The 27957-nt window shown below is 42.3% G+C and overlaps 1 protein-coding gene across 23 annotated transcripts in view; it reads left to right on the top strand.

Moving 5' to 3' along the window:
- The window catches only part of Dlg2 (discs large MAGUK scaffold protein 2), a 1645338-nt gene that overhangs the window by 1318277 nt on the left and 299104 nt on the right, over positions 1 to 27957 (top strand). For all 23 annotated transcript variants that reach the window (XM_041643707.1, XM_041642302.1, XM_041642110.1 and 20 more), the window contains one exon: positions 22851 to 23007. In XM_041643707.1, coding sequence (XP_041499641.1) covers positions 22851 to 23007 — 157 coding nt within the window. The remainder of the gene's footprint in view (positions 1 to 22850; positions 23008 to 27957) is intronic.

Genomic DNA, 27957 nt, shown 5'->3' on the forward strand with positions numbered 1-27957 from the left:
GTTAGGAACAGGAGAGAATCTTCCCCTCAGTCTCTGGTCACGTGTCCTTCCGTTTCTCTTTCCTGTTGCTGTTTACTATTTCCACCTGTGCTTTTCGGCTCATTTTCCTTTGCCTGGTTTCTGTCGGCTTTTTCTTTTTTTTCTTTCTTTCTTTTTTCCTATTTCCTTAACTAAAGAAACATCCCTTCCCGGCCCCTGTAATCCTTCTTTCCATGTGCAGAGCTGACAGTATAAAAGGCGTCATCACAGGAAACGCTAAGGAGTGCCCAGAATTTATGAGTGTTAAAAAGTGCTGTGACTGCAGGAGCAAGGAGATATTTAAGGGCTTTCGATGCTTGGACGCTAAAACTCTCAGGGGGCCTGGGTTTCTATTGCCATCTGCTGTTGAAATAGCAACGGTAAACAAATAAACATCGTTTTGTAAGACAAGGCACCCAAGTTCTATTAAAAGTTGGCAAATAGGGAGGCCTAAATAAGGCAGGGAAATCAATATGATTTTGGAGGTTTTGAGGTCAAAACCCCAATTTCATTAGAGTGTTAATATTAATAGAATTGACTCTTAATTTGATCTGTTTCCCTGGAAAGGCACTGAATTAGTAGGAGAAAAATAATAATGGCTCCACAGCCTTGGCATGTGTTTGATCCAGTGGGACCAGGGAGAAAGCAGACGTGGCCGGCCAGAAGTCTAGTGACCAGAGCTGCCGAGCTATCTGCTCAGTGGCTTCTCACGCTGACAGAGTCTCTGAGTTAATCGGTGGCAGTTTGTCATGAAGGCCTTCCACAGAAGCCACAGGGGCTGGACTAAAATACTCTCTCAGAAACACTTGTTTTCTGTGCATAATCTGGACTAATATGATTACTTACTACCACCAGGCATATCTTCCTTGGAAGCCCTTTTTATTCTTAATAAATTGGTTTAATAAAGGCCTCAAAGTAAATTATGAATTAACTTTCTTCTCATTATTGTGCAATTAAGTGAACCCTGAACAGTGAGCTTCGGAACATTCCACTGGAAAATTACCCCTCTTAGTCAATACCCAGGAAATAAATAGTACGATGGTCACATGTGACATGGACTGAGATGGCCCTGGAGAACTGATTTATACACTTACGAGTAAAAGAGGAACACTAAAAGTAACAAGGTTCAAGTTTCTTAGGCAACAATGAATACAAGAACCATTATTCCATGTCAGGGTTCAGTTGCTCCCACTGTGATGTTTATCAGTCACAAGCATCCTCGGGTACCCACAGGACCCATGTCCTCTTTAGATTCATACCACGTCCCTCTGTAAATAGTCATTTTTATGCTCTCTTTGCAGAATTAAGGCTACGCTTACTGACTTTTGTCTGTGTATGATACTGCCGAATCCAGTTGGAAATAGAATGCTTAAGAAAAAACCATAGTGTTGGCTCTCCCACTACCACAGAGAAGGAAATATTGATCAATCACACAAACGAATGTAAATCTAGGACTGTGCCAAGCTCTATATAAGGGGGGGGGGGGGGACTATGATGCCCTGAGTACCTATCCCTGCGGCAGGGGATCTAACCTCAATAAGGCCTTCGTAGGAAAGAGAAGGTAGGCAGCAACTAGACAAAGAGAAAGCCCTGGCGTTAGCTGTCAGACACTCGGTGACATATTACGTAGCTGAGTAGAAACTAGAGCAGCGTGAATGTGGTTGTGCTTTCTATTTAGAATGTGTGATAAGTGTGTGATAGGGATACTGACTCACGCTGGATCTGCAGTCTCCTCTGGAAGCACTGTCTGATGCAAACTTCTGGCTGCTTATCAGGTTGTTGCTCTGCAAAGCCATCATTTTCCAAATCCCGTCTCTGATTGGTTCCGTGGTTCTGCTCATTGCTTGATGCTTTTCTTGTTTGCTTATCAACCTGCGCACTGGCGCTGGCACCCTTCCTGCCATCGCTGCTTGTAACCCCTCTCTACCATCTCACTCCCTACCCCGCAGTCTTCCGTCACTCAATGAACTCCCTTCTTTGTTTGACTTATTCTTCCTTTTCACGTCTCCCTATTCCTTTGTATCTTCTTTTGCTCTTTACCGAAAAGGTGATAGACTTCATTTCAGATGCTGAGGCAGGAGAATAGCTGTGTGTTTGGGTTCAGACTGGGCTACAATGTAAGACTGTGTCACCATCGTCCCCCAACTCCTTCACCCCAAGAAAAAGTAGGACAAAGGGGAGAAAAAGAAACTAAGTTTGTGGTGGTAGAGACCACTACTACAGTTTGCAAAGGTCTCATGGAGATTATTGTGTTCGATTTCAGCAGCCAATTTGTAAGGTAGCTATGTGGTGATGATTTATCTGGATTGCAGATTAGCAGATGGTAAATGGCTTTTCCAAGGAGAAGGGGAAGATCCAAAAACATAACCTAGCTCCCTGTCGTGTACCCCATATTATCCCTTAATAATAGCCTGCCCGAACAGAAATGTCACAGATATCCCAATCATGTCTTTTATTCTAAAAACAGAAGTCCTTTCTCCATCCTAACACTGGCGAATATAGGTCCTCACATATGATATAGTCAGAGGGGCTTTCTGTTTCTCACCCATCATGGAAAAGCGCCTTCATTCTTATTTGATGCAAATTTACTGGGCATCGCCTTTTGACCTTGGACGTAACCATATATAACGCATTATTTCTACTCTATTTTTGCCTAGACCGACTGTGAGATGGAAGGCTCTAGAAAGCAGGGGATGGGAGAGATTGGTACGGGCATCATTTGTCAGCCTGAACTCGGGCGCCCATCTCGAGACATCCATCTTTACGTATCCAAACTAAATCTGGTGTTTTCCTCTGCATATATTGTTCATCCTTCGGAGACCCTCAAATTCCATTAGGATCTTTGTTTACTTCCTTCTTCTGGCCAACTATAATAGAGCACATTCATATTCTCTGCCGCAGGTCAGATGCTGCCTGGCTATCAAAGGAAAAGCCAGCAGTCTTTATCTTTTCTTCATCGCGCTGACGATTTTCAGAACTGGCAGACAATTCCTCCACCAAAGTATATTTTTATACTGAGTCAGCAATGTGTGCTGTTTCTCACACCTGACAAAAGTTCCTGTTTATCACATAGCCTTGCTACATAAATAAAATTATGCAGGAGGTATCCATCCCAAAAGTCATTGATTTGGTAGATACTCCTCTCATTCATCCACTCAATAAAACTCATGCTGAAGGTCTCTCCTGCTTCAAACATTCTGCTAGCGACTTTGAGAAGACTGTGGAGAAAATGACATCTGAGTCCTGCCCCTGAGCAACTTGCAGACTTTTACATCCTAAACCTTACATCCTAAAACCATGCTAGAACTGTTTGGTTTCGGGAGATTTGAGTGACATTCTAAGATTTGTTTTGTTGATCTTTTGGAATTTCTGTATAGACAATTATGTCATCAATAAACAAAATCAGTTTCGTTTCCATTCCATTGTTGGTATATTCGTTTCTTCTCTCCAAGCCCCTTTACTTTCAATTTATCACAAATACAGTGTTCTGCATGCAGATACATAGGCCTGCGTGCAAGAAGAGGGCTCCAGGTCTCATTATAGATGGTTGTGAGTCACCACGTTATTGCTGGGAATTAAACTCAGGACCTCTGGAAGAACAGGTAGCACTCTTAACCTGAGTCATCTCTCCAGCCCCCAATTTCCCTTTCTAAGCATATTGAATCAGCTAGACTTTCCATGGTGCTACAGAACAGTAATAAAAGGGGCGTCTCTGCCTTCCTCTTGATGGGAAAGCTTTGATTTTCTCACCATGAGCTGTAGGTACTTGTAGATTTTTTTTATCAAGTTGAGGAAGTTCCTCTGCTTATCTTTTACTGAGAGTTGCTACCACAGTGCCATGGGCCCTGTGCACTTTATGTCAGATGCACCCGATGACATGAGTAAGACCCTATATGTTCGAAAGAGTCAACAAAAGAAAGCGAGTCCACAAATACATGGTTATTGTCACTGTTACAACCTTAACATATTGGCTTATAATCACCAGTTTACTCTTCTGGTAGCTTTACCTTTTTATTGTCAACCCCTGGGAAGTGGACACTGTCTCCTCTGCGCTCACAGCTCTATGCGTTATGGGGCACTCCTAGAATATAGTATTCTCTCCACTGATATTTGTTCAGTGAATTAAGAGATAAAGTATGGTAACTGGGATAGTTATCATTGAAGCTCAGTGCAATGGAATTCCAGGAAAGCTAATGTTAAGGAACTCAAAGGAGAACAAACACTCAGATATCAATAATGAACAAGGGAATACTCTCCAAATGTACCAAAGGGAATATACCAACTATGGATAGGAAAATAACCCTTGAAAAGGACCAAGGAGAGAAAGAGTCAGGCCTTTGCAGAAAAGACAGTAATTTGGAGAAAGTCCAGGAGTTTTAATGCAACCAACATTTAGAGTATTTCCATGTGTGAGAAGGTGAGGCTCCAAATGTTTGTTAGGAGATAATACTGTGTTCATGCCAGTGTCCAAAGCTGATGCTGAAGTCTCGCCAGATCAAGGCAGAAATTTTAAGAAAGGCATGCCCAACAAGGGCTTGAAGCAGCTTGAGTTCTAAGGGCCGACATCTGGGCAAAAGAAGGTCAGTGAGAGAAATAAAAATCCCCCTATTTGAAACATCTCATTGTGCAGCAATAACCTGTAGCCACTCTGCTTCATGAAGAAAAGGGGGAAACCAGAAAATCCACGAATTAACTACTTCTATGTAAAGATTTCTGTAAAAGTATCAAAACATAGACCTTGTAGCAAGAGAATGCTACATCTGTCTGAGCCAATGAGTACATTTCCCCCAGAGAAGACAGCAGAACAATGCTTTAAACTCAAGCCTTAAGTAAAGTATTTTTGTATCTTTATGTTTCACTATCAAAGGTGAATCACATTCATTTCATTGTAGCTAATAGGGCATGTATTCATGATAGTGGTCTGTGATTTTTTTTCTATAATAATTCTTCTATAGTAAATCTATAATGGACATCTTAAGTATGTGGGAACTTTTGCTAATAGAAGCAAGGTTTATGGGAAGCCTTGCCATTTGAATACTAAGGTCTTTGTTCAGACTCCTGGTGACAGCTACCAAATGGCACTAATATTTCAACTAAGTAGCTATAAAAATAAAGGTAAAATTAATTGCCTTTTACTCCATAATCACTTTCTAAATTGACAAGTCATGGAATAGGATCAAGCTTGGTAACACCTACTCCTTCCCTACTCCTTCCCCCTCCCCTTCCCCTCTGTGCAGTGGTGGTTCAATGGATTGGATTCCTAGGGCTGCTGTGGAAATTGTCTTTAACTAGATGGCTTAAAACAGTAGAACATGATTGTCTCGTGGTTCTAGGCACTTCAGTCCAGGACAAAGGTCTCAGAAGACCATGGTCACTCTGAAACTGTGGACTCTTTCTGATCTCTCTTTGCCTCTCCCTAGATGTTGATGGATTGCTGGCAACCTTAGATGTTCCATGGCTTACACTGTACAGCTCCAGTCTCATGTCTCTCATACCTAGGTGTGTGTGTGTGTGTGTGTGTGTGTGTGTGTGTGTGTACACCTCTCACTCTCCATGATCGTTTTCTTATAAGAATCCCAGTCATACTGGATAAGCGGACAATTCAGCTCCATCACGACCTCTTATTTGTACACCTGTAATGACTCTATTTCCTTATCTGTCATATTCTGAGGGGTTGCGGGGTCTAGGACTCCAAGACACCTTACAAGAACAGGCACAATTCAGCAGACAACCCAGAACAGAGACTTCTCCGTATCAAAGAGGTTTTATGTCATTTCCTATTCCCCAGGCTCGGACAGATCTTGCCCAGCAGCTTTGGGGACAGCATTTGTTGAATGAAGGAAGAGACTTGTTAGAGAGTTCTTAGGGAGGCCGTGGTGTGCGGTGGTAAGGCACTGAACTAAAACTATCCAAGAATGAGTCCGAAGGTATTTCAGTGGGAAAACAGACTAAGTTTGCTGGGTCTTAGAAGTACTAGATGAATGGAAAGCAGGAGGCAAAATGCGGAAGTTTCTGATTTGTGAGATTGGGCAGACATCATTAACCAAGATAAGGGAAAATGCAATTTCTGTGAAAGACGCTAATTTCATTCTAGAGCGATCAAACGGAAATCTGAAGTGGAAGATGCTGGTCTGAGTGAGTGAGAGGGATTTGAAAATCATCAGTAACGGAAAAAGATAAGACCACCCCATTTATTGGTTCATTCACCAAATATTAAGTCCACAATACGTGTTGAGTACAAGGGAACTGCTATGTGCATATAAATTACATCTCAGCCAGAGACAGGGGAGCAGGAAAAGGAATGAGCACCGACAGAGATACTTCCCTGTAGACAAGCGTCAAAAGAGGGACACACAGGAGGACATGACAGAGAAGGATGAAGCGGGGCTTCTTTGGGTGGAACTGAGACAGTAGCATTTACACAGTGGTCTAAAGAAGAAAAACCAAGCTCTTCCAGGGAAAGAATTATGGAGGAGGTTGACAAGGACATAAGTTTTAGCAACGGCATTTATGAATGGCAAATAAGAATATTTTTACCTTCACTTTGCTTTTTAATTTAATTAAATAATTACAGCATTCTTACTTATTTTTTTGTTCTCCCTCCAATCCCTCCCATGAACCCATTTGCTCCCACTGAAATCATGGCTTATTTTTCTTTGCTGTGGTTACATACCTATAAAAGTATATATACACACAATCTGTTCAGTCTGTTTAGTGTTACTTGCATGTATGTGATTTTAGGACTAACCACTTGGTATTAAATAACCAGTTAGGGTGTTTATCCTGGGAGAAGACTGTTTATCCTTCTGTCAACAGTCCTTAGTTGCCTGTTGTTCTCTGTGTATGGATAGAGCCCTATGAGAATTGCCTCTTCCAAGTCAGCAGGCCTGTTAGTGTTATACTTCTTCGGGTCTTATTTAAGAAGCCGTATTGTTGAGTGTCATGGGTGAAGCTTCCCATTCTTGGAGTCACAATCTCCCAGCAGATTTACTGGTCCTCTGGCTCTTAACAATCTTTCCATCCTCTCTTCTGCAATACCCCCCAAGCCTTAAGCACGGGAGTTGTGCTGTAAATTCTCGTGGGGCTGGGAATCCCATGATCACTTCTTCTCTACGTTTTGACCAGTTGTGTTTTGTTTTGTTTGTTTTAAATTTTGGTACTGGTCTTTGTCTGTTCCAAGAATAAGTTTCTTTGATGAGTCTTTAGAGCTACATTTATCTGTGGGTAGAAAGATAAACATTTAAATGCAGTTAGAAATTATACTGGCTGAGTAAGGTAGCAGGCATAACTCTCCTTCAAGATCCATGACTTTAGAAGCCTCAAGTAGTTGTCTGTGCTTCCAGGACCAGGTATGATTTCCCTCCTACTAAATAGGCCTTAAATCCAATTAGAGAACTGTTGGTTACTAACAAAATATGAGCGCCACCACCACACCCTTAGAGCTATCATACAGTGCTGTGTATGTATAAGCTGAGTCGGGATATTTGATTGTGGCTCTCCCTCACAAGCTTGTGTAGAACCTCCCAGTACTGTGAAAGCTAGTCCTCAGAGGGGAGGCTTTCAAGTGAGATGAAGCTTGGGTTCTCCGGGTCTTTTGTCAAAGTATGCCGTATCTTCAGCAATAGAAAGTTATTATATAAGAATCTTTTGCCAGGGATGGTGACACACGCACCTTTAATCTCAGCCCTTGGGAGGCAGGGGCAACTCTGTGAGTTCAAGGCCAATCTGATTGACAAATCAAGTTCCAGGACAGCCAGGACTGTTACACAGAGAAACCCTGTCTCAAAGAAAAGAAAAAAGAATCTTTTAGGGAAACTAAGAGGGAACAGATGGATGAAACAGAAAATGAAATCATTATTCCCTTTGACAAGAGGAAAAAAAAATGACTCTAGGACTGCCCTGTCACAGTAGCAACTAGAAACATGGAATTATGTAATATGAATTACTTAATAAGCAAAAGGAAATTTTAAGCTTCTTGGTCATGCCAAGCATGCTTCCAGTGCATAGTAACACATTCCAACAACACTGGACAGGACAATCATAGTCAGTTCCTATGTCTCAGAAACTTCTACTGTAGAGAGGAAAGAGGAAAGTTTGTGACGTCAGAATCCAAAGAGAATTTGCCTTCAAGTGGAACTGAAAATAGAGCAACTTCATCCTCTTTACTCTCTTAGAAATGACTCCCCACTAGTCACAGAGTCTCAGAGGTACTTGAATATCTAATACTGTAATAGAATTATGACTGAGAAGTGGAAAGAGACCTGTTTTCATTAAGAACGTATCTGAAATGATGGGATTGGGGGAGTCGGTATGATTCTGTTTTGCCTTTCCTCAGCTACCTTCCTGACACAGTTGTTCAGAGCTGTCTTGTTTAAAGCTGAGCACAGCCACACTTATTAAAGATGTTAAGGCTTTCCAGAGACATTTGCTGTAGCTGTAGAGTTGGGTGCTGTGGCTGAAAAAGTGTAGAGTTGGGTGCTGTGGCTGAAAAGATGGCTTCACCGTTCAGCTCCATCCTGGTTTTGTTCTCTGGAGACAATCTCCCAGCACTCAGGATGTATGAGTGCTGAGTGGCAGGGACACAAAGCAAACAAAAATCAGATAAATGAGAGATGTGCTCAGAAATATCCAATGGTTAATGTTGGTAAAAACTAGAAAACTTAATAGTTCTGAAATTTGCATCTAAATGTTTTTAGTTAGCTAACCCAGGGCAATGCCTGGACATCCCACTAACTGCAGAGGATTGGAATTTGTAGTTCCATGGGGCTCTGACTCAAAAGACAGTTTAAAACTCATTTCATAAAATGCCCTTTTCTTCAGGAATAATATATAAAACTGTCAAAGTCAGTCCCTGTTCTTGAATAATAGGTATGATTATACCTTGGCTCTTGCAATGTATTTCAACATTTCACCAATTATGGATCACTTGAGACCATATAACACAACAATCAAAAACTGTACAGAGGTTGTAGTTTTATTTAAGAAGATAACAATTTTGTTCTTGTTGTTCGAGACAGGGTTTTCTGTGTAACGGCCCTGGCTGTCTTGGAACTCATTCTGTAGACCAGGCTATCCTTGAATTCACAAAGATCCACCTACCTCTGCTTCCCAAGTGCTGGGATAAAAGGCATGAGTCACCACCACCTGGCAAGATAACAATTTTTAATAATCAACAATGGTTTTAAAACATAAAATACAATAGGAAGCAGAAGTAAATTCCTGATATTGTAGATAATATATGTAATTTAATGGGAAAGTTTTCAGATAAAATAATATAAAAGCAAAGAAAAAATAGAAGGGAAGCATGTCTTCTTTTCTTTTGGAGGTAAAATGTTTAGAAGGTATGATTATGGAAATGTGAATACACATGAGATCAAGACTTAACTGCTCCTCTATCTTTGTACTAAACTTAGACCAAGAAAAATTGAAATGAAATACATAGATTATATTATCATACTTGATATATGAATAAGCAAAAGCTCCATATATTTCAAAATCAAACTGATTGAAACTAATCTATGGCTGATTTATGTCTGTGGGGATAAAATATGATTTGACCTGTCTCATTGACTCTTTTTGCCCTGGATAGCATATGTAATCTCAGATGTGTAACTAATTCCAGGATTTTCCCTAGAGAAGAGAGCCCAGAGTGGTTCTCAGGAAGTCTGCAGGATGGATCTGAGCAGCCCAGACTCAGACGTCGCTTACGCAGCTTCAGCCACGTCCCCTCACTTTGCAGCAACTGTCTGTAGAAAGTCTTCACACGTTTAACTTAGCTCCTGGAGAGCTAACGTGGAAAGTCAGAGAGCAAGCACAACAGAAGTAAGCAGCTCAGGCTTCAGACAGAAGTCACCCATTCACAGGATCTGGTGGGTGTGGAAACCCAGTTCACCAAAGTCTGAATTCCTACCTTGGCATCTGGCATCCTCCCGGTTTTCCTCTGTCATCTTCCAGTTTTCTTTGATGCGGATGAAATTGACAGATGTCCTCTTCTTCAAGCATATACCATGTTCGTTCCTCCCTTGAGCTCAGTCTTCTTGAAGGTAGCTTATACCTATCTATTCACTTCCCTATCTATTTATTCACTTCCCTATCTATTTATCTGATATTTACCCAGCTGTCCATACCCAGGTCATGTCTACCTTTCAACATCTTCCTCATTCCCTTAACACAGAGTTCTCTTATCACCCTCAGCATTCATTTACTACTTACCACATGGAGTCTTGCGTTGCTCATTTATTATTCAATGTGTATCCATCTGCTGTCTAGTGATCATAAGTCATGAATGATGTGGAATTCCCCTCTGTATGCTGGGAATACCAGTGGTTAATAAAAAAGCTGTTTGGGGCCCGTGACAGGGTAGAACAGAGCTAGGTAGGGAAAACTAAACTGAATGCTGGGAGAAAGGAGGCGGAGTCAAAGAGAAGCCATGGAACCTTGCTGGGAGGCCACAAGCCTCGTGATAAAATATAAAATACTGGAACTGGGTTAATGCTAGATGTAAGAGCTAGCTAGCAATACACTTAAGTGACTGGTCAAGCAGTGACTTAATTAATACAGTTTCTGTGTGATTATTTTGGGAGTCTGGGCAGCTGGGAAAACAAACAAGCAGTGTCCTACTACAAATTGGTGTCCCAACGTGGGCTGCCTACATCCATGTAAAACTTGAGGGGGCTTAGAAAGAAATTCTAGACATTAAAAATGAAGTTTAGTCACATTTTTTTTCAGATGGGTTCTGCTTGCTGGCAGCATGCTACAGCTCCTGCAAGAGAGATTTTCCTGATTCAGCAGTAGCAGAAAAAAAGCTGAGTGGTTTTGAAATGCCGGCTTTCCAGGCCGTGCTGCCAGCGCAATCTCTGGCTCTTTCAGGAGGTTGAGCATTTAAATGGGGTTTGTGAACAGAGCGCTACAACTTGCTTAATGGCAACATAGACTGGCTGTGTGCCTAAAAATGAGGCTCTGAGCATGGTTCTCAGAGGCAATAAACAGCTCTGCCATGCTGGACTAGGCGGAGCAAGCAGGCAGGGCCTTGTTTGTCCTAGCAAGACTGCCACTTAGGTTTTTAAGAAGCACTTAGCCCTGGTTAAAAAAAAAAAAAAAAAGTATTACAGAGCTGGAGAGATGGCTTATAGGTTAAGAGCACTGTCCTTCCAGAGGCCCTGAGTTCAATTCCCAGCAACCACATGGTGGCTCACAACCATCTGTAATGAAATCTGGTGCCCTCTTCTGGCCTGCAGGCATACGTGGAGGCTAAACACTGTGTACATAACAAATAAATAAATCTTAAAAAAAAAAAAAGTATTACAGATATACAATAAGGACAGATTCAGAAATAAAAGATCTCTAAATGAGACACAGTGTGTTTAAAAAATGTACATAGGCTTGGGGGAGAGAAGCCATGTAGCCCTGCCAGAGACAGATGCTGAAACTTTATCAAATAAGCCAGAGCCTCGTGGCAATAGATTAATGGAGATGGGTTAATTTAAGATATGAGTTAGAGCCGGGCGGTGGTGGCGCATGCCTTTAATCCCAGCACTCGGGAAGCAGAGGCAGGCGGATCTCTGGGAGTTCGAGACCAGCCTGGTCTACAAGAGCTAGTTCCAGGACAGGCACCAAAGCTACAGAGAAACCCTGTCTCGAAAAACCAAAAAAAAAAAAAAAAAAAAAAAGATATGAGTTAGCCAGAAATATGCTTAAGCTATTGGCCGAACAGTGTTGCAAATAATATGGTTTCTATGGCATTATTTCGGGGCTGAGCAGCCGTAAACAAATAAATGGCCTCCTCTAACAATAGCAGCAGTGGGTTAATGTTGATTGAACACTGGTTGTATGAGCTTGGAACTTAATATTTTGTTTATGATCACCTTTATAACGTCATGAAATAAATCTACCAAGATTTAATCTCCTAGATTATTCATCTTTTAATAAGAGTTTGATTCAAACACAGTTCTGTCTATTCCACTGCCTATAGTCTGTCCTAATATCACAGCACACCACAGACTATCATCATCTAATAGTTTTGTTGGTTTTATTCAACCTCACTTAGTACCAACCAACCACACTGCATTGAACCCAGACTCAATAGCTGTGTCGTGACTGTCTTGCTGAAATCAGCCTACCTTCTATTGCTTACCTAAAGTCCAACATAGATCCCCAGGGCATAATGCCAGAATCGAAATGTATCACTGTAGCACGTCCTTGCAACAACACTTCAGTGGAATTTCTTTCTCTACTTGACTGGCTGTTTGACTGCCCCCACTCATTGAAGGTGTACCATGCGCTGTGCTGCAGTCTTCTGAGGAACCAGCTCAGGAAGCTATGTGACATGGGTAACCATTTCTGCACAGCTTTGAAGCCTGCTGCACTTGGCCTCCACATGTCCACCACTCCCGTTCCCCCTCCATGTTATACTTATAAATATTTTCCCATTGTGAAAAACAACACAGGCCACTTCTTTAATCTACCACCGTCTCTTTTCCTTACTAACTCAAAGCGTTGCACTTAGAGAGAAATACAGGAGCAAGGGTTCTGGGAGGCTGGTCATCTCTGCAGACACGATGTAAGAGGATAACGGTTCTACTGGGCCATCACAGTGATTAATGAGCTGGCCTTTAGGCTCACACCCCCTGAAACTTAACTTCTGTCAGTGTGTTGAGGGGTGATCAAGTTCACATGCTAGATTGTTACCTTTATTTTACAACGATAATATAACTCCCAAGATACCAGAATATGCTCATTCAGAAAAACTCACTCTGTGATGACAGGTTTTAATGAACTGATGGTTTGGGACGCCCAGACTCTGAGGGAGGTACATCAGCTAGCTGTCTTCATGGGCAATGCTGTTGTGCTAGGACAACCAGATGAGCCTTCGTTGCGTGCCATCCTGATCAGTCATGACAGTGTATTCACGTTCTCCACATGGAGCAAGCCGGAGCTGAAGCATACACCAGCCTCACTACACTGGAGATCCCTCACCCACCCCTGTCACCTACAAGCCAGACAGATTCTCTGTCCCTCTCCCAATTTATCCAGATCTATGAATTCTGTTCCTACAATATGACCTCCTCAATATTAAAGATTAGTTCTCCAGGCCTGTTTTGCTTATGTCGAGTTCCGGTTTGTATGTTTGATAGCACAGAGAAGCTATTAGTTTTGCATTTGTGTTTTTGTTTATCCTCCTGTGTAAGATGTTGCCTTTCAGAGTTCAGTTTCAGTAAGACTCTCCACTCAACCTTGTCTCTGGGCCCCCACAGTCCTGCTCTCCATAGAGACCTCACTGGGACACTAAACCTTTACGCTCGGACCTGGACTAACTCACTGTTCAGCTTCCTTTTTCTGGATTTACATTTCTGTTTCGTTCCAAACCCCTGAAAAGCCCTCTGGTTTATGTTAACTAGGCCTTTAAAAATAACTATTCTGTTCAGAGTTTTCAGCTGCTCTTTCATGAGAGGGTTTTTTGAGACATTCCATCGATCACATGACTGGAAATAGGACTTCAATATCTCCTTTCCTTTTACGTTTTAGTTTTCTTTGTGCTTCTGGCTTATTGTCTTCCCTGAGTTTGATGGTTTCCTTATAAGCTCCACGCTAGTCCCAGCATCACTCAAGCACAGAGCCCGAGCTGTAGGATGCAGCATCCTCTGCACTGGTCCCCACTTATAGAAGCACATAGCTCTGCTTCATTTCTCCCCAACACTGCCATGGAGTTTCCTTCTGTGTGGTACCTATCCATGGTGCGACTCATATGTGCTTTGTATATAGGGCCTTCCAAAACTCCAAACAAAAACATAACACGAAAAAGGTGAAGGTGTTTATTCTTCCGAGTAACACAGATTCGTCATGTAGATGGGAAAATAAAGCCAGGCCTAAGTAGTAAGGAAAGCTAGAGAGGTGTCAATGAAGTGACAGTGTGCTTTCTTTTTTTTTTTTAAGATTTACTGATTTATGTATATTGATGTGTTCTTGGCATGTACATCTGTGGATCAGGAGAGGGCACACTGGATCCCATAGATGGTTATAAGCAGCCATGGGGAGAGGGGTGGCTGAGAATTGAACTCAGAACCTCAGGAAGAGCAGCCAGTGCTTGTAACCTCTGGGAAATCACTCCCTCCCCGACAGTGTGCTTTCTGAAGGGAAAGAAACTAATGTGGGCACAGCTGCATATGCCCACAATGCTAGCAGTCGCAAGTCTTGGGTGGAGGATCACTTGAATCCAAGAGTTTCAATCTGGCCTGGGCATCACAGTGAGACTCCTCCATCTCAAATAAAGAAAAGGGTTGTCATTTCATTTGTTAGGAAGGATGGGGGAGCAGAGAGGAGACAGCACCAGGTTTTGGAGTTGAAGTTGAGCAGAAGTTCATTAGAAACGTAAGAATAGCAAGAGGAAGCATCATCCCAGACAAAGAAGACCCCTGGATGAGCTAGGGAGGCATGCAACAGCCCAGTGTGAGCGCCTGTGTTCTGAAGCTTGGCTAAGATGAGCACAAAAGGAAAATGGTGAAGTTAGGCACCGCCGAAGTGGATAAAGGTCATGTGATGAAGAATGCTGATTGTTACTCTTAGAAGTGTAGACCATTCAGAGGGCACACTGAAGGCTTCTGAGTGAAAAATGACGTAAATAGACATATTTTAAAAGATGATAAATACATTCTTTTATGTATATATTTAAATAGATACATGTATTTTTTTTTAAAATTTTACATTTTGACCCCAGTTCTCCCTCTCACCCCTCCCCCTCACCTCCTTCCAACCCACCCACCCCCCATCCACTCCTCCCAAAGGGTAAGGCCTCCAATGGGGAGTCAACAAAGCCTGGCTCATTAAGTTGAGGCAGGACCAGGCCCCTTTCCTGGTCATTAAGGGTGACCATGGCATCCCACTCTAGAGAATGGGCACTAACAAGCTAGTTCATGTACGAGGGATAGATCCTGGTCCTACTGCCAGGGTCCCCTCAGATAGACCAAGCTAACAACTGTCTTCCACATGTAGATGGCCTGGTTGGGTCCCATGGAGACTCCACAGCTGTCGGTCTAGAGTTTTTGAGTTCCTCCAAACTTGGTTCAGCTGTCTCCGTCGATTTCCCCTTTTTGACCTTGACATCCCTTGTTCACATATTCCCTCCTTCTTCTCTTCAACTGGATTCCCAGAGCTTGACCTAGTGTTTGGCTGTGGATCTGTACGTCTGGTTCCATCAATGACTGGATGAAGGCTCTATGATGGCAGTTGGAGTAGTCGCCAATCTGATTACAGCAGAAGGCTAGTTCAGGCACCCTCTCCACTATTGTTAGAAGTCTTAGCTGGGCTCATCCCTGTAGACTCCTGGGACTTTCCCTAGCGCCAGGTTTCTCCCTAACACCATATGGCTCTCTCTATCAAGATATCTCTTTCGTGGCTTTCCCATCCCATCCTTCCCCCAACTCGACCATCCCGTTCCCTCATTGTCTCGTCCCCTATCCCTCACCCTTAACCAAACCTCCTTCCCCCAGTTGATCCAGGAGATCCAGACCTTCAGATTTAAGTAGTCATTTTCCCCTTGAATCCTGAACCCACTTGAGCCGTCAGAATTAAAAGAAAAGTCCTATGGCACTTCGTTCCCCAAAACTCCCCAGCTGCCTTAGATCATCCTCTGGGACGACACCTAAGCAAGTGTGTGCTACAGCTGACCTTACACAGCTTGGAGCAGAACAAACTGGCCTTTCTCCAGTTGCCCAACATCCAGGGGTTTTATAGTAGGGTTTTATAATGTGAAGGGGGAAGCTTTTTGTATCATGTTAAGAGAAAAGTAAAACTGCATTAAGAGAGTAGAGTGTGTTTCCGGAAGTAATGATAATACAAGGATAAACTCTTTTTAGATTAGTTACTCTACATTCTTAATAGCTTATTGCCCCTGAGCCTCTGCCATTGCAGTATTCTTAATTCTTATTTGTTTTCAATTAGGTCCTCCAACCCCCGACTCTTTAATATTTGCATTCACGAAGCCCAATACAGAGTAAGCATTCTAGAAGTGTCTGTTTACTAACAGAGTAGCTGAATGAACCAAGCACATATCGTAATGAATATGTGTCCTTTCGGAACATGCTGGTATTACAGATAGTGTGTTCCAGCTTCTGCAGAGTCCACATTTAAGATGGAATATGAAAACTGCAATTATCAAATAGAAAGGCTTAATTATGTGCTAAGTATTGAAGACAAAGAAACAAATGGTATGGCCACGGCTCTCAAATTAATTATGAGAGCTGGAGAGGGATATGTGTAAACCAAGCCAGGACAATAAGCATTATGATGGCCACATGGATATAATGCTAGAGGAAGCTTCCAGCTCAATTGAGAATTGGGCATCTGAGGAGAGTGACAGGGAGAGCTCCCAGATGATCAGTCAAGTGACCTGCACCACGTCATGAATAAAGAATGGGGGGGGGGGTAAGAATTTTGTTCTACTATTAGTATATAATGATCTGTGATAATGGCTTGTAATGATCTGAGACCATCTGGATTCTGGAAGAAGAAAAGCACAGCAAATTAGAGACGGTGTTTCCATATGAGAATTGTGTGCATTCTTTGTAACTGTGTATGTTGGTTTGTGTATTTATTCATCAAGTCTTGTTGAGCATTCTTCTAGATGAAACTAACACTAAACAACAGGAGACTGTGGCCTGTCTGGAAGCCACAATGCCTCCCACAAAATACACTTCATAGAAACTCAAGACATTATATTCATCAGATCCAGAGGTATTCCTCGACAACAAGCATGCAGGCAAGAGAACCACAGCTTCAAACGCTTGAGAGTGGGCCATCATAAAGATGATGCGTCTTTATCTAATTGTCCTGCCAAAAGAGCAGAAAGAAGACGAAGGAAAAATGCAACAAGAGGGACGATTATTCTAGAGTGAGTGAACTCGAAAAGGGAAGGATAGAAATGGCACTGAACATAGACTCATAAAAGCACAAAGAATCACCAAGATGTAACATCCCATCCACACCAAGCCCTACTGATGAGAAAGCTGCAAACCGGTATCAGATATGCCCCGAAACTGCATATAATGCCACCTCACACTGGCAGCCCCTAGTTGGGTCCATAACAGAGACAGTTAGAGTTGGTGCTTTGGGCTTTTTTTTAATCATTAGTGATTTAAGATGTTAGAAAATTTACATAAAATCTAGGTTTGTGGCTTATCTTTAGATAAAGACTGGAGAATGAGGCAGTGTTCAAATGAGGCAATTCCTACTTTAAATTGTCTTCTAGAGCTAGTTAGCTGCAGCCCTCTCTAGCTGAGGCACAGGGCAATGGCTCCTGCGTCATTCACTCCCAGGGTCTTTACCATCCCTGCTGTGTACGAATTTTTCAATCCCCCATTAAAGCCCTAGAAAGAGGGAAATACATTTGCATAAATAATCATAATCTGAAGTGCAGGCCTCCATCACTGCTGGAGTTTGTGTATTGTCTCAATAGCCATTTCCTGTATTTCTCCTCACTGTCGAGTCTCTTGCTGAGCTAAGGAAGTGCTGATGCCTGGGCCCCAGTACACATTCTGAGGAAGTACCTGTGAGCTAGCCACCACCCTGCAGTGCTAAGCTCCTGTCACACCTGCAACGCACATTCTGTCCAAGGACTAGATGGCACGTGTACCTGTGCACTCCTTGCTAATCGTCCCTCTTCTTTAATAGATAAACATTAAAAAAAAAAAACTTTGAACATAAAAAACCCAGCAAACTGGAAATCTCCAAAAGCTAGAAAACCATCTGAAGAAGAAGCAAACTGTCTCACAGAAGGCAAGAAAGGGCAGGAATGAGTTCCTAGAACTTCCTTTTTTTTTCTTGCATCTTATATACAATGGAAAGACACTGGAGAAGCCTGCATTCTTCATCTGCCAACAGGCACAAACAAGCCAAAACCCTAAAGTCAACCCTTTCTCTCCAGACTAGTGTCTGGGAGAAGGATGAGTTCCCAAGGGAAAAAAAAAAGCAGAGAATTCTTTTATTTTTATAAACATTTCATACAATATATTTTTATCACATCCTTTATCCTACCCTAATTCTACCAAATCCTCCCCATCTCCCTACCCACCTCTTGTATGTCAAGACGTTTCCTGGAAAGACACAGCATACCCATCCACTAACCCCAGACAGGAAGCCCACAGTAGACCAAAGTAGAGATACCACCACAGTCCACCTTGGTAGACCAATGAGTTTTGTTGGGATTGCTTACAGGAGTGTGGGTAATGGGTTATTTCCAGGAGCAGAAGTAATTCAGCACTTGAATCACCAAAGCCCTTCCCAGACTGGGTAACAGCTCACAAACGCTGAGAACCTGGAGCTCACTACAGAACCTTTGGCCGCTCCACAGACTGGAGAATGTTCTTTCCAGGTACCTCAGTTGACCTAATCCTCTTCCAGGCCACTCGTCAGGTTTCTGCATCTTCAGCCAGCCAGTCAGATCTCGGTCTTCTTTGTAGCAGCCTATCTTGTCTCAGAGGCTCTCTCAGTCTTTATTGTTTGCTTGTGGGAAGAATAGGCCTAGTGTATCTGGTCAGTTTCAGGGACTTCCTGAAGCTGTTTTGAGTTGTTTACTAAGTTTTAAGCAGCTTCTCTCTAGTATGAACTGTTTCCATCTCAGAGGAAACTGCTGCACAACACCCAACTTCATGTTCTCTCTCTTCTCCCCTGCCCCCACCCCTGCTCAACAAACAATAAAAATGAAACAAAAAAACAAACACTAGGTTCAGACTAAACAGACAAAAACCACCAAACAATAACAACAACAAAAAACAAAGAGTTCATTTTGTCTCGGTCTACTTCTCCTGACCGGCAGGCCTGCCCTGGAATGTAGCAGAAATACCCAGCATCACTCTCTTAGAGAAAACTAATCTCCCCTTTCCCAGTTGGTATCAATCGCAAACAGCTTCTCTTTGGTTAGGGTGGGACTTTGTACCAGCTTTCCCCTCTCACTGCCAGGATTTTGTCTGACATAAACATACGCGGTTATTGTGCATGCTGTCACAGTTTTAATAATGCTATTCCAGCCCTGCTGTAGTAAGCGTGCAAGGAATGAAGTCTCCCCCCACCGACGACCCGTGCTAGCATGGGTCTTCCCAGAGAGGTAAACTTCTCTATCTCTCTGCCAAGTAGCCAGGGAAAACAATTATAAGATAGCTATCTACTTACTTCTTCCACTGAACAGACAGAATGAGAACTGAGCTTTTACCCAGATCAGCATCAGTGCGGCAGAAAGGGGAAGAGGAAAGACGTACTACATTTGTGTGTCCCCCGTAGGCTCATGTAGTTGAGTGCTAAGTACCTTGTGGTGATGCTGATTGGGGAGGTAGTGAATGTTAGGGCCCGCCAACAGTCCCATAAAAGACCGACAGTCACGTATGCAATCAGCAAGAATGTTTAATAAAAAAACTCCATCATGCGGGGGTCAACCATCTGATAACTGTGGCAAATGGCGACCCCAAGGAGAGCTCACAAGCTCCTTTTACGTGGGATTAGGAAAATTACAGTTGTGGTTAAATGTACTTTAAAATGATTGGGCCCAGACCCTTACTGGTACAGAATCATTTTATGATTGGCTCATGACATCTGGTCAGCAATTGTGTTTACGGTTTCAGGGGTCTGTTTCTTGTGTCAGGGGTTGTCTGTTTGACTGAAAACAGCAAGAACAGTTCCTGCTTGTGGCTGGGTAGGAGCCTGACTGACTACCAGACTGGACATACTTCCTGAGGGTCTGATTGAAGAGTCAACATAGGATGGTGGAGTAATACGGGGGGCAGGGGTCTTAGCAAACGGGGCCCTGGCAGGGGGAGAAGGGGCAACGGACAACCGGCCTCGTTAGGGTCAGTCCTGGTATAAGAGGGGATGGGCCACTTCAAAGGAACCTCTAAGAAGTAGAGACTTGAGGGAGGAATTATGTCACTGGGGGCCGGCTTTAGGTTTTATAATTCTGCTTGCTGCTCCTTGTGTGTGGTTAAAAATGTGGTCCTTTTGTCTCTGGCTACTATGCCTTCCCTATCATCATGGATTCTACCCCATTAGAACTCTAAGCTGAAAGAAACCCTCCATTCCCTGAGTATATTTTGGTCATAGTAGTTTCTCACAGAAATAGTAAAAGTAACCAGCAGGTCTTGAAACCTGGGCCAGGTAGTGTCAGCAGCACCCCACGGAAACTGAGCTTCTGTCGCAACTTCATACAATCCCTGGGCTCCAGTCCACACTCCAGAGAAGGATATGTGAGGTGGCAACCACCCCGAAATTCTGCACTCCTGTTACCTACGCGAGAGAAGGCCGAATCGCTGAAATTCTCCGCTGCTCCCCTCTCTGGTAGGGAGCTAAATCTCAGACTCCCCAGCTGGCGTGGGGGAAAATGCTCCGTGGGGGAAACATCGTTCTACGTGAGCATGCACCTAGGTTTAAACAGATCAGCTCCCTACAGAAAACATTATACAGGCTCTAGCACATGACAGCTTATTACCAAAAATGTCTTAGCCCGCTAAACCCCAGGAGCCTCCAATGAGAAAAAACAGCCAACACTTGCCAACACTCGATGACACTGGAATTGACTGACAAGAATTTTTGGAGCCGTTATCGTAGCTCATCATGTTGGTGTCCTGGTTCTTCTTTGACATCAGAATCCACACACACTAAGGTCTGGGTATTGTCAGTACCTCTTCAAGCTGCAGTGCCTACATTTGGGTACCTGCATGACTACCGGAGTCCTCATCATAGTCCTTTTCAAACATTTCCTGCACAGCCTGCACAGCCGAGGCTGAGAACCCATCACCAGATATTGTTCTGCTTTCTCTTTTTCTCCAAATACTGATTTCTAACATAACAAAGAATAATTCATTTGCTGGGTCTGTGGCTTATTATCAGAATGCAAATTCACCAGGACACGAATATTTCATGTATTTTGAAAACATTTTGATGACCCACCCACCTAGAAAAAGTCCTGGTGCAGTTAGTTAGTGCCTATCCAATATAGAATATAGTGAATTAACTATGTGTTGATTTTCCTTTGACAACATAGCCCTATTTACCATATTACTTAAGGTTTAAGCTGGGATGTGCATTTTACATTCTTATAATGAGGTTCAACATAGAACTATCGTTTTAAGCATGGAAATGTGCTTACAAATAGACTTGTCTTCTTATTAGCATAACAACATATGGGATGGTCTTGACTAGCCATATATCACTGAGAGGAAAATAAAGGAACTTTAGTATTGGAACTGAGATACTTAGAGGAGAAAGGTAGATGTCAGGAAGGCTCCTTGGTCACATTTAAGGCTGACAAAACACAATTTAATTTTTTTTTTAGTTGCTGCTAAGAAAAATTGAATGAAGAGCTGGTGAGATGGCTCAGCTGGTAAAAGTTACCAGCGCTAGGGAGGCAGAGGCAGAGTGGGGGGGGTCTCTGTAGTTCAAGGCCAGCCTGGTCTACAGAGCGGGTTCTAGGACAGGCTCCAAAGCTACAAAGAGAAACCCTGTCTCAAAAAATTAAAAAAATAAAAAGTAACAGCACTAGCCTGATGATGTGAGGCTGATCCTTAGAACCCATAGAGAATTGAAAGAACCAACTCCCGAAAACTGGCCTCTGGAACACACAGACACACACACACGATAAAATAATAATAATAATTTTTAAAAGAAAATTGAATTAGGTGCCGGAGAAATTACTTGGTTGGGAAAGTGTTTGCCAAGTAAGTAAGCATCTGACATGAGTTCAAACCCCAGAACCGACAAAAATATTCAGGCATGATGGCATGTACTTGCAATCTCACTACTAGAGGCAGAAACAGGTGAATCCCTGCGGCTAGCCTGTCAATTTAACCTAATCAGTGATTTCAAGGTCAGTGAGAAATACTGCCTCAGGAAGTAGACAGTGCCGTGGGACTGTCACCTGAAGTCCACCACCTCTAGCCTCCACACACAAGTATGTCACTGGCACACACATGAACACTAATGTATATAAGGAAAAGGGAAATGGATCAACCTGTGTGTTCTTTAACTCAGATGTTTTGTTTTGCCTTACTGGGGTTTCTGTTGTTGTTGTTGTTTGCTTAGTTTTGTCTTGTTTGTTTGGTTTTGGTTCTTGGTTTCTCCGGGACCCTCAATTCTCGTTTGTCTCCATCTGCTGCAGAGTGTCTCCACAGGGGTGTGTGACCATTCACTGGAACAGGACATGCCTCACTATCATCCCCTCATGCCTGCATCCCGTGCCTTCTCTTTCTGACAGTTACTTAGTAGCCCTCTCCCCTTCCCCGATGTCCCACCACATCTTTCTTCAAGTTCCTCTCTCCTCTGCCACTCATTTGCATCCTCACTGTGGCCAGCCCTCCTCCTGTCCCTGTTTTATGTATTTGAGCTGGTTTTCCTGCCTCCCATCAAGTCTGCAGCTCAACAGTGTTCATGGGCACTTCTTAATCTTCTTCACTGAAACAGTCTTGCTGACTCAGAAATTCCAGAACATTCCACCACTGACAAAATTCAGTCTTATTGGTACCTCTCCTCTCATCATCTCTCCTTTATTTCTTCGCCACGCCAGTCTACTGAGTACTGTATGGTCAATACAATTACAGATACTTTTACAGAGAAAAGTGGAAGAAATGCGGCTTGAAGGTGTTTCAGGAATGGTGTTGCATGAGATGCTGATGGAGAACTCAGATATCTGCCCTCATAGGTCTGTTCGTCATCTGCAAGTGCATTCTTACCATGGGAAGCCACTGTCGTTGTAGCAGGTGGTGAACAGCTGGTACCACATATTCTCACAATAGTAAAAGAGAGCAGAATCTGAGCAGGGTCACCCTGTGAGCTGTGTTCTCCGTTTGTTTCTACAGGGAGCCCCGCAAGGTAGTCCTTCACAAAGGCTCCACTGGCCTGGGCTTCAACATTGTGGGCGGGGAAGATGGAGAAGGTATTTTTGTATCCTTCATTCTGGCCGGTGGACCAGCAGACCTGAGTGGGGAGCTCCAGAGAGGAGACCAGATCTTATCGGTGAGTATGTCTCTTTCATGTTCTCTCTTTCCATCCACACCTAGCATCAATGAGAGCATTGCCACTTAGGTGGTCCAGAGGTCCTTGATGATGGTGACTTTACTCCTCTTGGATAAAGGTGGAGGTTCTAACATCCTCTTTTAGATGGTCATATGTATCTGTGTGCAATAGAATATTGAGAAGCAGACCTTATTAAAATGGTATATTGTTTACTTCTTGAAAGATAACCTCCCAAGAACTTGTGACCACATTCCTCAAACTTCGGTTTTACAATATAGTTTGGTGCACATACGTATGTGAGAAAACATGTAAGAGGATGCGACAGGGTGTGGTGATGGTGATAGGGGGCAGTGGGCAGCATTCACGTAAGTCCAAGAATTATCAGCAACAGCAACCAAAAATGTAAAGAAGAATTACCAGTAAAAACTTTCTACGCATCTATTATTTGCTACTAATTTTAGTAAAGTGAAGTTCAAGGTCATTTTACTAAGGCATCTGATAAACAAAACCCTGTACCTCTTTAGTATATACACCTGAATGTTTTTAGAAGAATATGTGTTTTCCTGAATCTCTTACCACAGGGTACCACGATGAATAAATTCATCATCTTTAATCATTGCTCCTAGTAGTCTGTATGTGGTGTAACTACTTAGAACACACTTATAGTACATCTAACACATTTTTTAAAAAAACGTAAACAGGCTAGATAAATGGCTCAGTCTGTAAGATTCAAAACCTGAGTTCAGTCCCCAGCACTTATAAAAAGAAAGTAGTACACACCTATAATCCCAGTGATGCAGAAGTGGAGAGAGGAAGATCTTTGGGGAGAATGATAAAGAAAAACTGTTGTCAGAAGTAACCGTCCCACCAGATCCCACAGCCATTTAGTCCAAATAAACACACAGAGGTCTACATTAATCATAAACTGCTTGGCCTAGTAGCTCAGGCTTCTTATTAACTCTTATAACTTATATTAGCCCATAATTCTTGTCTGTGTTAGCCACGTGGCTTGGTACCTTTTTCAGTGAGGCAGTCACACCTTGCTTGGTCTGTGTCTGGCTTCTTCTGTGTCTGGGTGGCAACTGCAGACTGAGCTTTCCTCTTCCCAGAATTCTCCTATTCTCATTGCCCTGCCTCTACTTCCTGGCTGGTCACCCCTCCTATACTTCCTGCCTGGCTACTGACCATTCAGCATTTTATTAAACAAATCCAAAAAACAAATCTTTACAGGGTAAAACCATTGTCCAACAGCAGAAAAACAGCCAATGTCAACCTCTGGTCTACACACACAGACTACACACTATGAAAAGAAATAAAAATACAGTACATACAGTATTAACTTTAAGGTACTATGCTATATCATAGATTTAGAGATTTTATTTTTCTTTAATAACTATAAAATTTATTTTCAGGTCTCACACAGGTATCTCCCCATGTTTACATGAGAGAATCAGGCTCACTAATACTGATTAACATCAAAATTTAGCAAGTTAATTCATACAGTTAATTTCCTACCTATCAAAAATACAAGTAAAATTTCGAAGTGAATGTCCAGTTCTACTTGTCCTCTCCTTTCTTGCTTCCTCCCTTCTGCGTTTTCCTTTTTTCTCGCTTCCTTTTACTCTCATGTACTTACTGACTGTCTCCACAACATAAAACACCCTCCCTGGTGCAGAGGATAGTTAAATCCATTGTGAATGTTCATAGTCGTATTAGACTTTTTGGTAATAATGTAAATAATAGAGAATTACATAAGGATTCTAGCTCTTATAGAAGATTACTGTTCATCATTCAATAAAAGCACATAGCTTTTTGTTCTCATTGTGTACTCAGAAAAAACTGTTTTCATTTTATAGCTGTGATTTATAGATCAAATTTTCCAAGATACCTTAATTTGTTAGCTTTTATTCTATTCCCTTAAACAAGAAAGCAAATTCCTCTCCTTCCATTCTGTTGCAACCTCTTTCTTTCTCTACCCCTACCTTATACTCTTCTCTCTCTCTCTCTTTCTCTCTGTCTGTCTCTCTCTGTCTGTCTGTCTGTCTCTCTCTCTCTCTCTCTCTCTCTCTCTCTCTCTCACACACACACACACACACACACACGTGCACACAATTTCCCTGAAAAGTACACTGCAGTTGACCTGAATACAGAGAGTCCCAGAAGTCTGCATGGATGGCCTGACCTTATGTGTGATCATTATGATTCTCCTGCAATGCAGCAGACCTCTGCCATCCAAGAACCTGCAGCTCAGTGGATGCCGAGTCTGAACGATGAGATGTAAGATCTCATGCCAGGGCCTTTTTCTGTCATTCAAGGGCTGAGCTGTGTCTTTGACACTTAAATGACATACAATATATACCAGGCAGCTCTTCAGCCTTATTGCCTATATTGTAAGCATGTCTCTTTCTTTACTACCTGGTAAGATCTCTGAAAGAAAATTCCCTGTCTTAAAGCAGTTTGTATTCTCAACATTTAGTACAGTGACTTTCATAGCATCTGCTCAAAAGAAGTCATTGTAGCTGATTCTGAAATCCCCTGTAGGTAGACAGAAACCTTAAGTAGACATACAAGGCAGTTTAGCTCTGGGTGGCCATCCTGTCATCTCCTCATGGTCAGCACTCACACGGTCACAGCACATTCTCACACAGCACAGACAGAAGCACTTTTACCTGAATTTAGCCATGTGTGTCCTTAAGGAGATGCCGACTCTCGTGATAAGTTCCTGTTTCTTTGACTCTCCACACTGGAATGGGGATTCCAGAAAGACAAATGATTTCCCCGCAGCTCCATCACTACCGACTGTGTAGCTGGACTCAGACTAACTCCTCTTGACCCAAAGCCCAAGTCCTCTCTCCACCCAGCAATCTCAGCATTCCGCCTGTAGAATACAGCCATTCTCTTGATGCTCACTGCTCTGAACCCATGCTGTGGTCAGAAGCTCTAACGCACTAATATGTGCGGTGCTTTTTAGCAGTATTTACAACTAATTTATCAAATGACCACACTAAACGTTATTATACTCAGATTAAGGATGATATCATGAAAGTGATATCAGATTCTCTACTTCTGCCAAGTTAGGAAACCTATAAACCATGGGTTTTATTTTGACTTCTATACAATGTGACAAAATACAGAGGCTAAGAATTGTGTATGACTCAAAAGGAAAAAACTCAAAATTATTTATGCCTTTAAAGATAGATTATCAAATTAAATATTAATTTTAGGACTACAAATCACGTAAGGAATGAACCATGGAACTATCTTGAAAATTAGAATTCATTAAACATGACAGTCTCTGGATTTCTGAGAGCATGCCTTTTATTATATACAACATCTGCAAAAGCATTAGATGCCAAAAATTATTATCTGGAAGTTATTACCCATTGAAAGAGAAGAGGGAACATTTGTTTTTCTTTTTAGCTTGCTTGAGTTTACTTAACTTTCAGTAGCAAATATTTAACTTCAAGTTAAATATTCTAGTTTCATTGGGTAACTGTCAGAGAAAAAAGAGACCTTGATAGTCTCCACTGATATAAAAGATGGGTAGAAAGCTACAAATTAGAATTATGAACTTGCCATGTGCAAGATAGAGGATTTCACATCCACCTCTTAAACTAGATGTTAAGAAGGAGTGCATTCCCAGAAAACACAAAACAAAGACTCACAATCAAAGCTAAATAAAAACTCTATACATGACACTGAGTCACATAAGATTAATTTTCAAATTATTCATGTTAATAACCTAGAAAGTTCAGACAGAGGGAAGAATAGTTGGAGTAGGTTTTACTCTCAGGCAATCTTCACAGAGAAGAGAGCTGTGTGGTAGATGATAATTTCTAGATCAAGGGCAGACAGAAAACCTAGACAACAAAGAGGACCCTAAGAGATACGTACATGGATCTACACAGGAGGGAGAAAAAGACAAGATCTCCTGAGTAAATTTGGAGTGTGGGGGTCACAGGGAATGGGTAGAGGGGAGGAAAGTAGGGGAATGAAGAAAAATGTATAGTTCAATAAAAACAACAAAAAACTTTAAAAAGATACTAATAAAGGAAAATCTTTTTAATGATAAAAATATCAAGGGCATAATATTCACACCAGAATAACTCCACCATGCAGACTATAGACTTCCTAGTAATCTATTTCATATGGCTTACAGTGGACCAGTTCTAGTGTGCTTGCTTTTGCTTTTCTCTCTCTCTCTCTCTCTCTCTCTCTCTCTCTCTCTCTCTCCCTCTCCTTCTCTCTCGCCCTCTCTGCATGTCACATGGTAAATCTTCATTCAGTGATGCTATTCACTGCTAACAACTCTCAATTAAGAATGATTTTAATACAACCTTTTGATTTTTTTTGAGAATTGCCTACATGTATAAAATATATCTTCATCAAATCCACCCCCTTTTCTTACTCCTTCCAGACCAACTCCAGTGACTCCCGACTTCTTGTCTTTCGTTTTCCTTTCTTTATTCTTTTCTAAATAATCCAATTAAATGCATAGTGCTGGTGTGAGCCCACACACTGGAGCATCCTACCAGAAGCCACACCGTTGAAAAATGACCCTCCCCCAGCAGCCACATCCAGCTTGATCTGGGGCAGGTTTTACAGTCAACGACAGCTGCTATGAATTCCTGAGTGCAGCAGCTAGGTCACTCTCAGAGGACATTGCTTCCCAGAAGTCCTCCCAACGTCTGGCTCTTTCCATCTTTCTGCCCTCTGTCTGAAACATTTCCTGAGCTTCCAGGTAGAATTGGTATGGCTTAAATATTTTTTTTTCTTTTAGACAGGGTTTAGACTAGGTCTGTACACCACCCCCAAAAACAATGCTTCACAAATAGTTGTAGTGGTTTGCTGCCATAGTTACTTATTACCACGTGTCTTCACTGAAGAACTTGCAAAACATCTGTGTACCAGTGTGCCCTGGGACTGTCCTAAAGACAGAAAAGTCAGTAG

This window comes from Microtus oregoni, unplaced genomic scaffold (genome assembly GCF_018167655.1).
Source record: "Microtus oregoni isolate MIOR12 unplaced genomic scaffold, Mior012 000000F_ref0000247, whole genome shotgun sequence".
NCBI lineage: Eukaryota > Metazoa > Chordata > Mammalia > Rodentia > Cricetidae > Microtus > Microtus oregoni.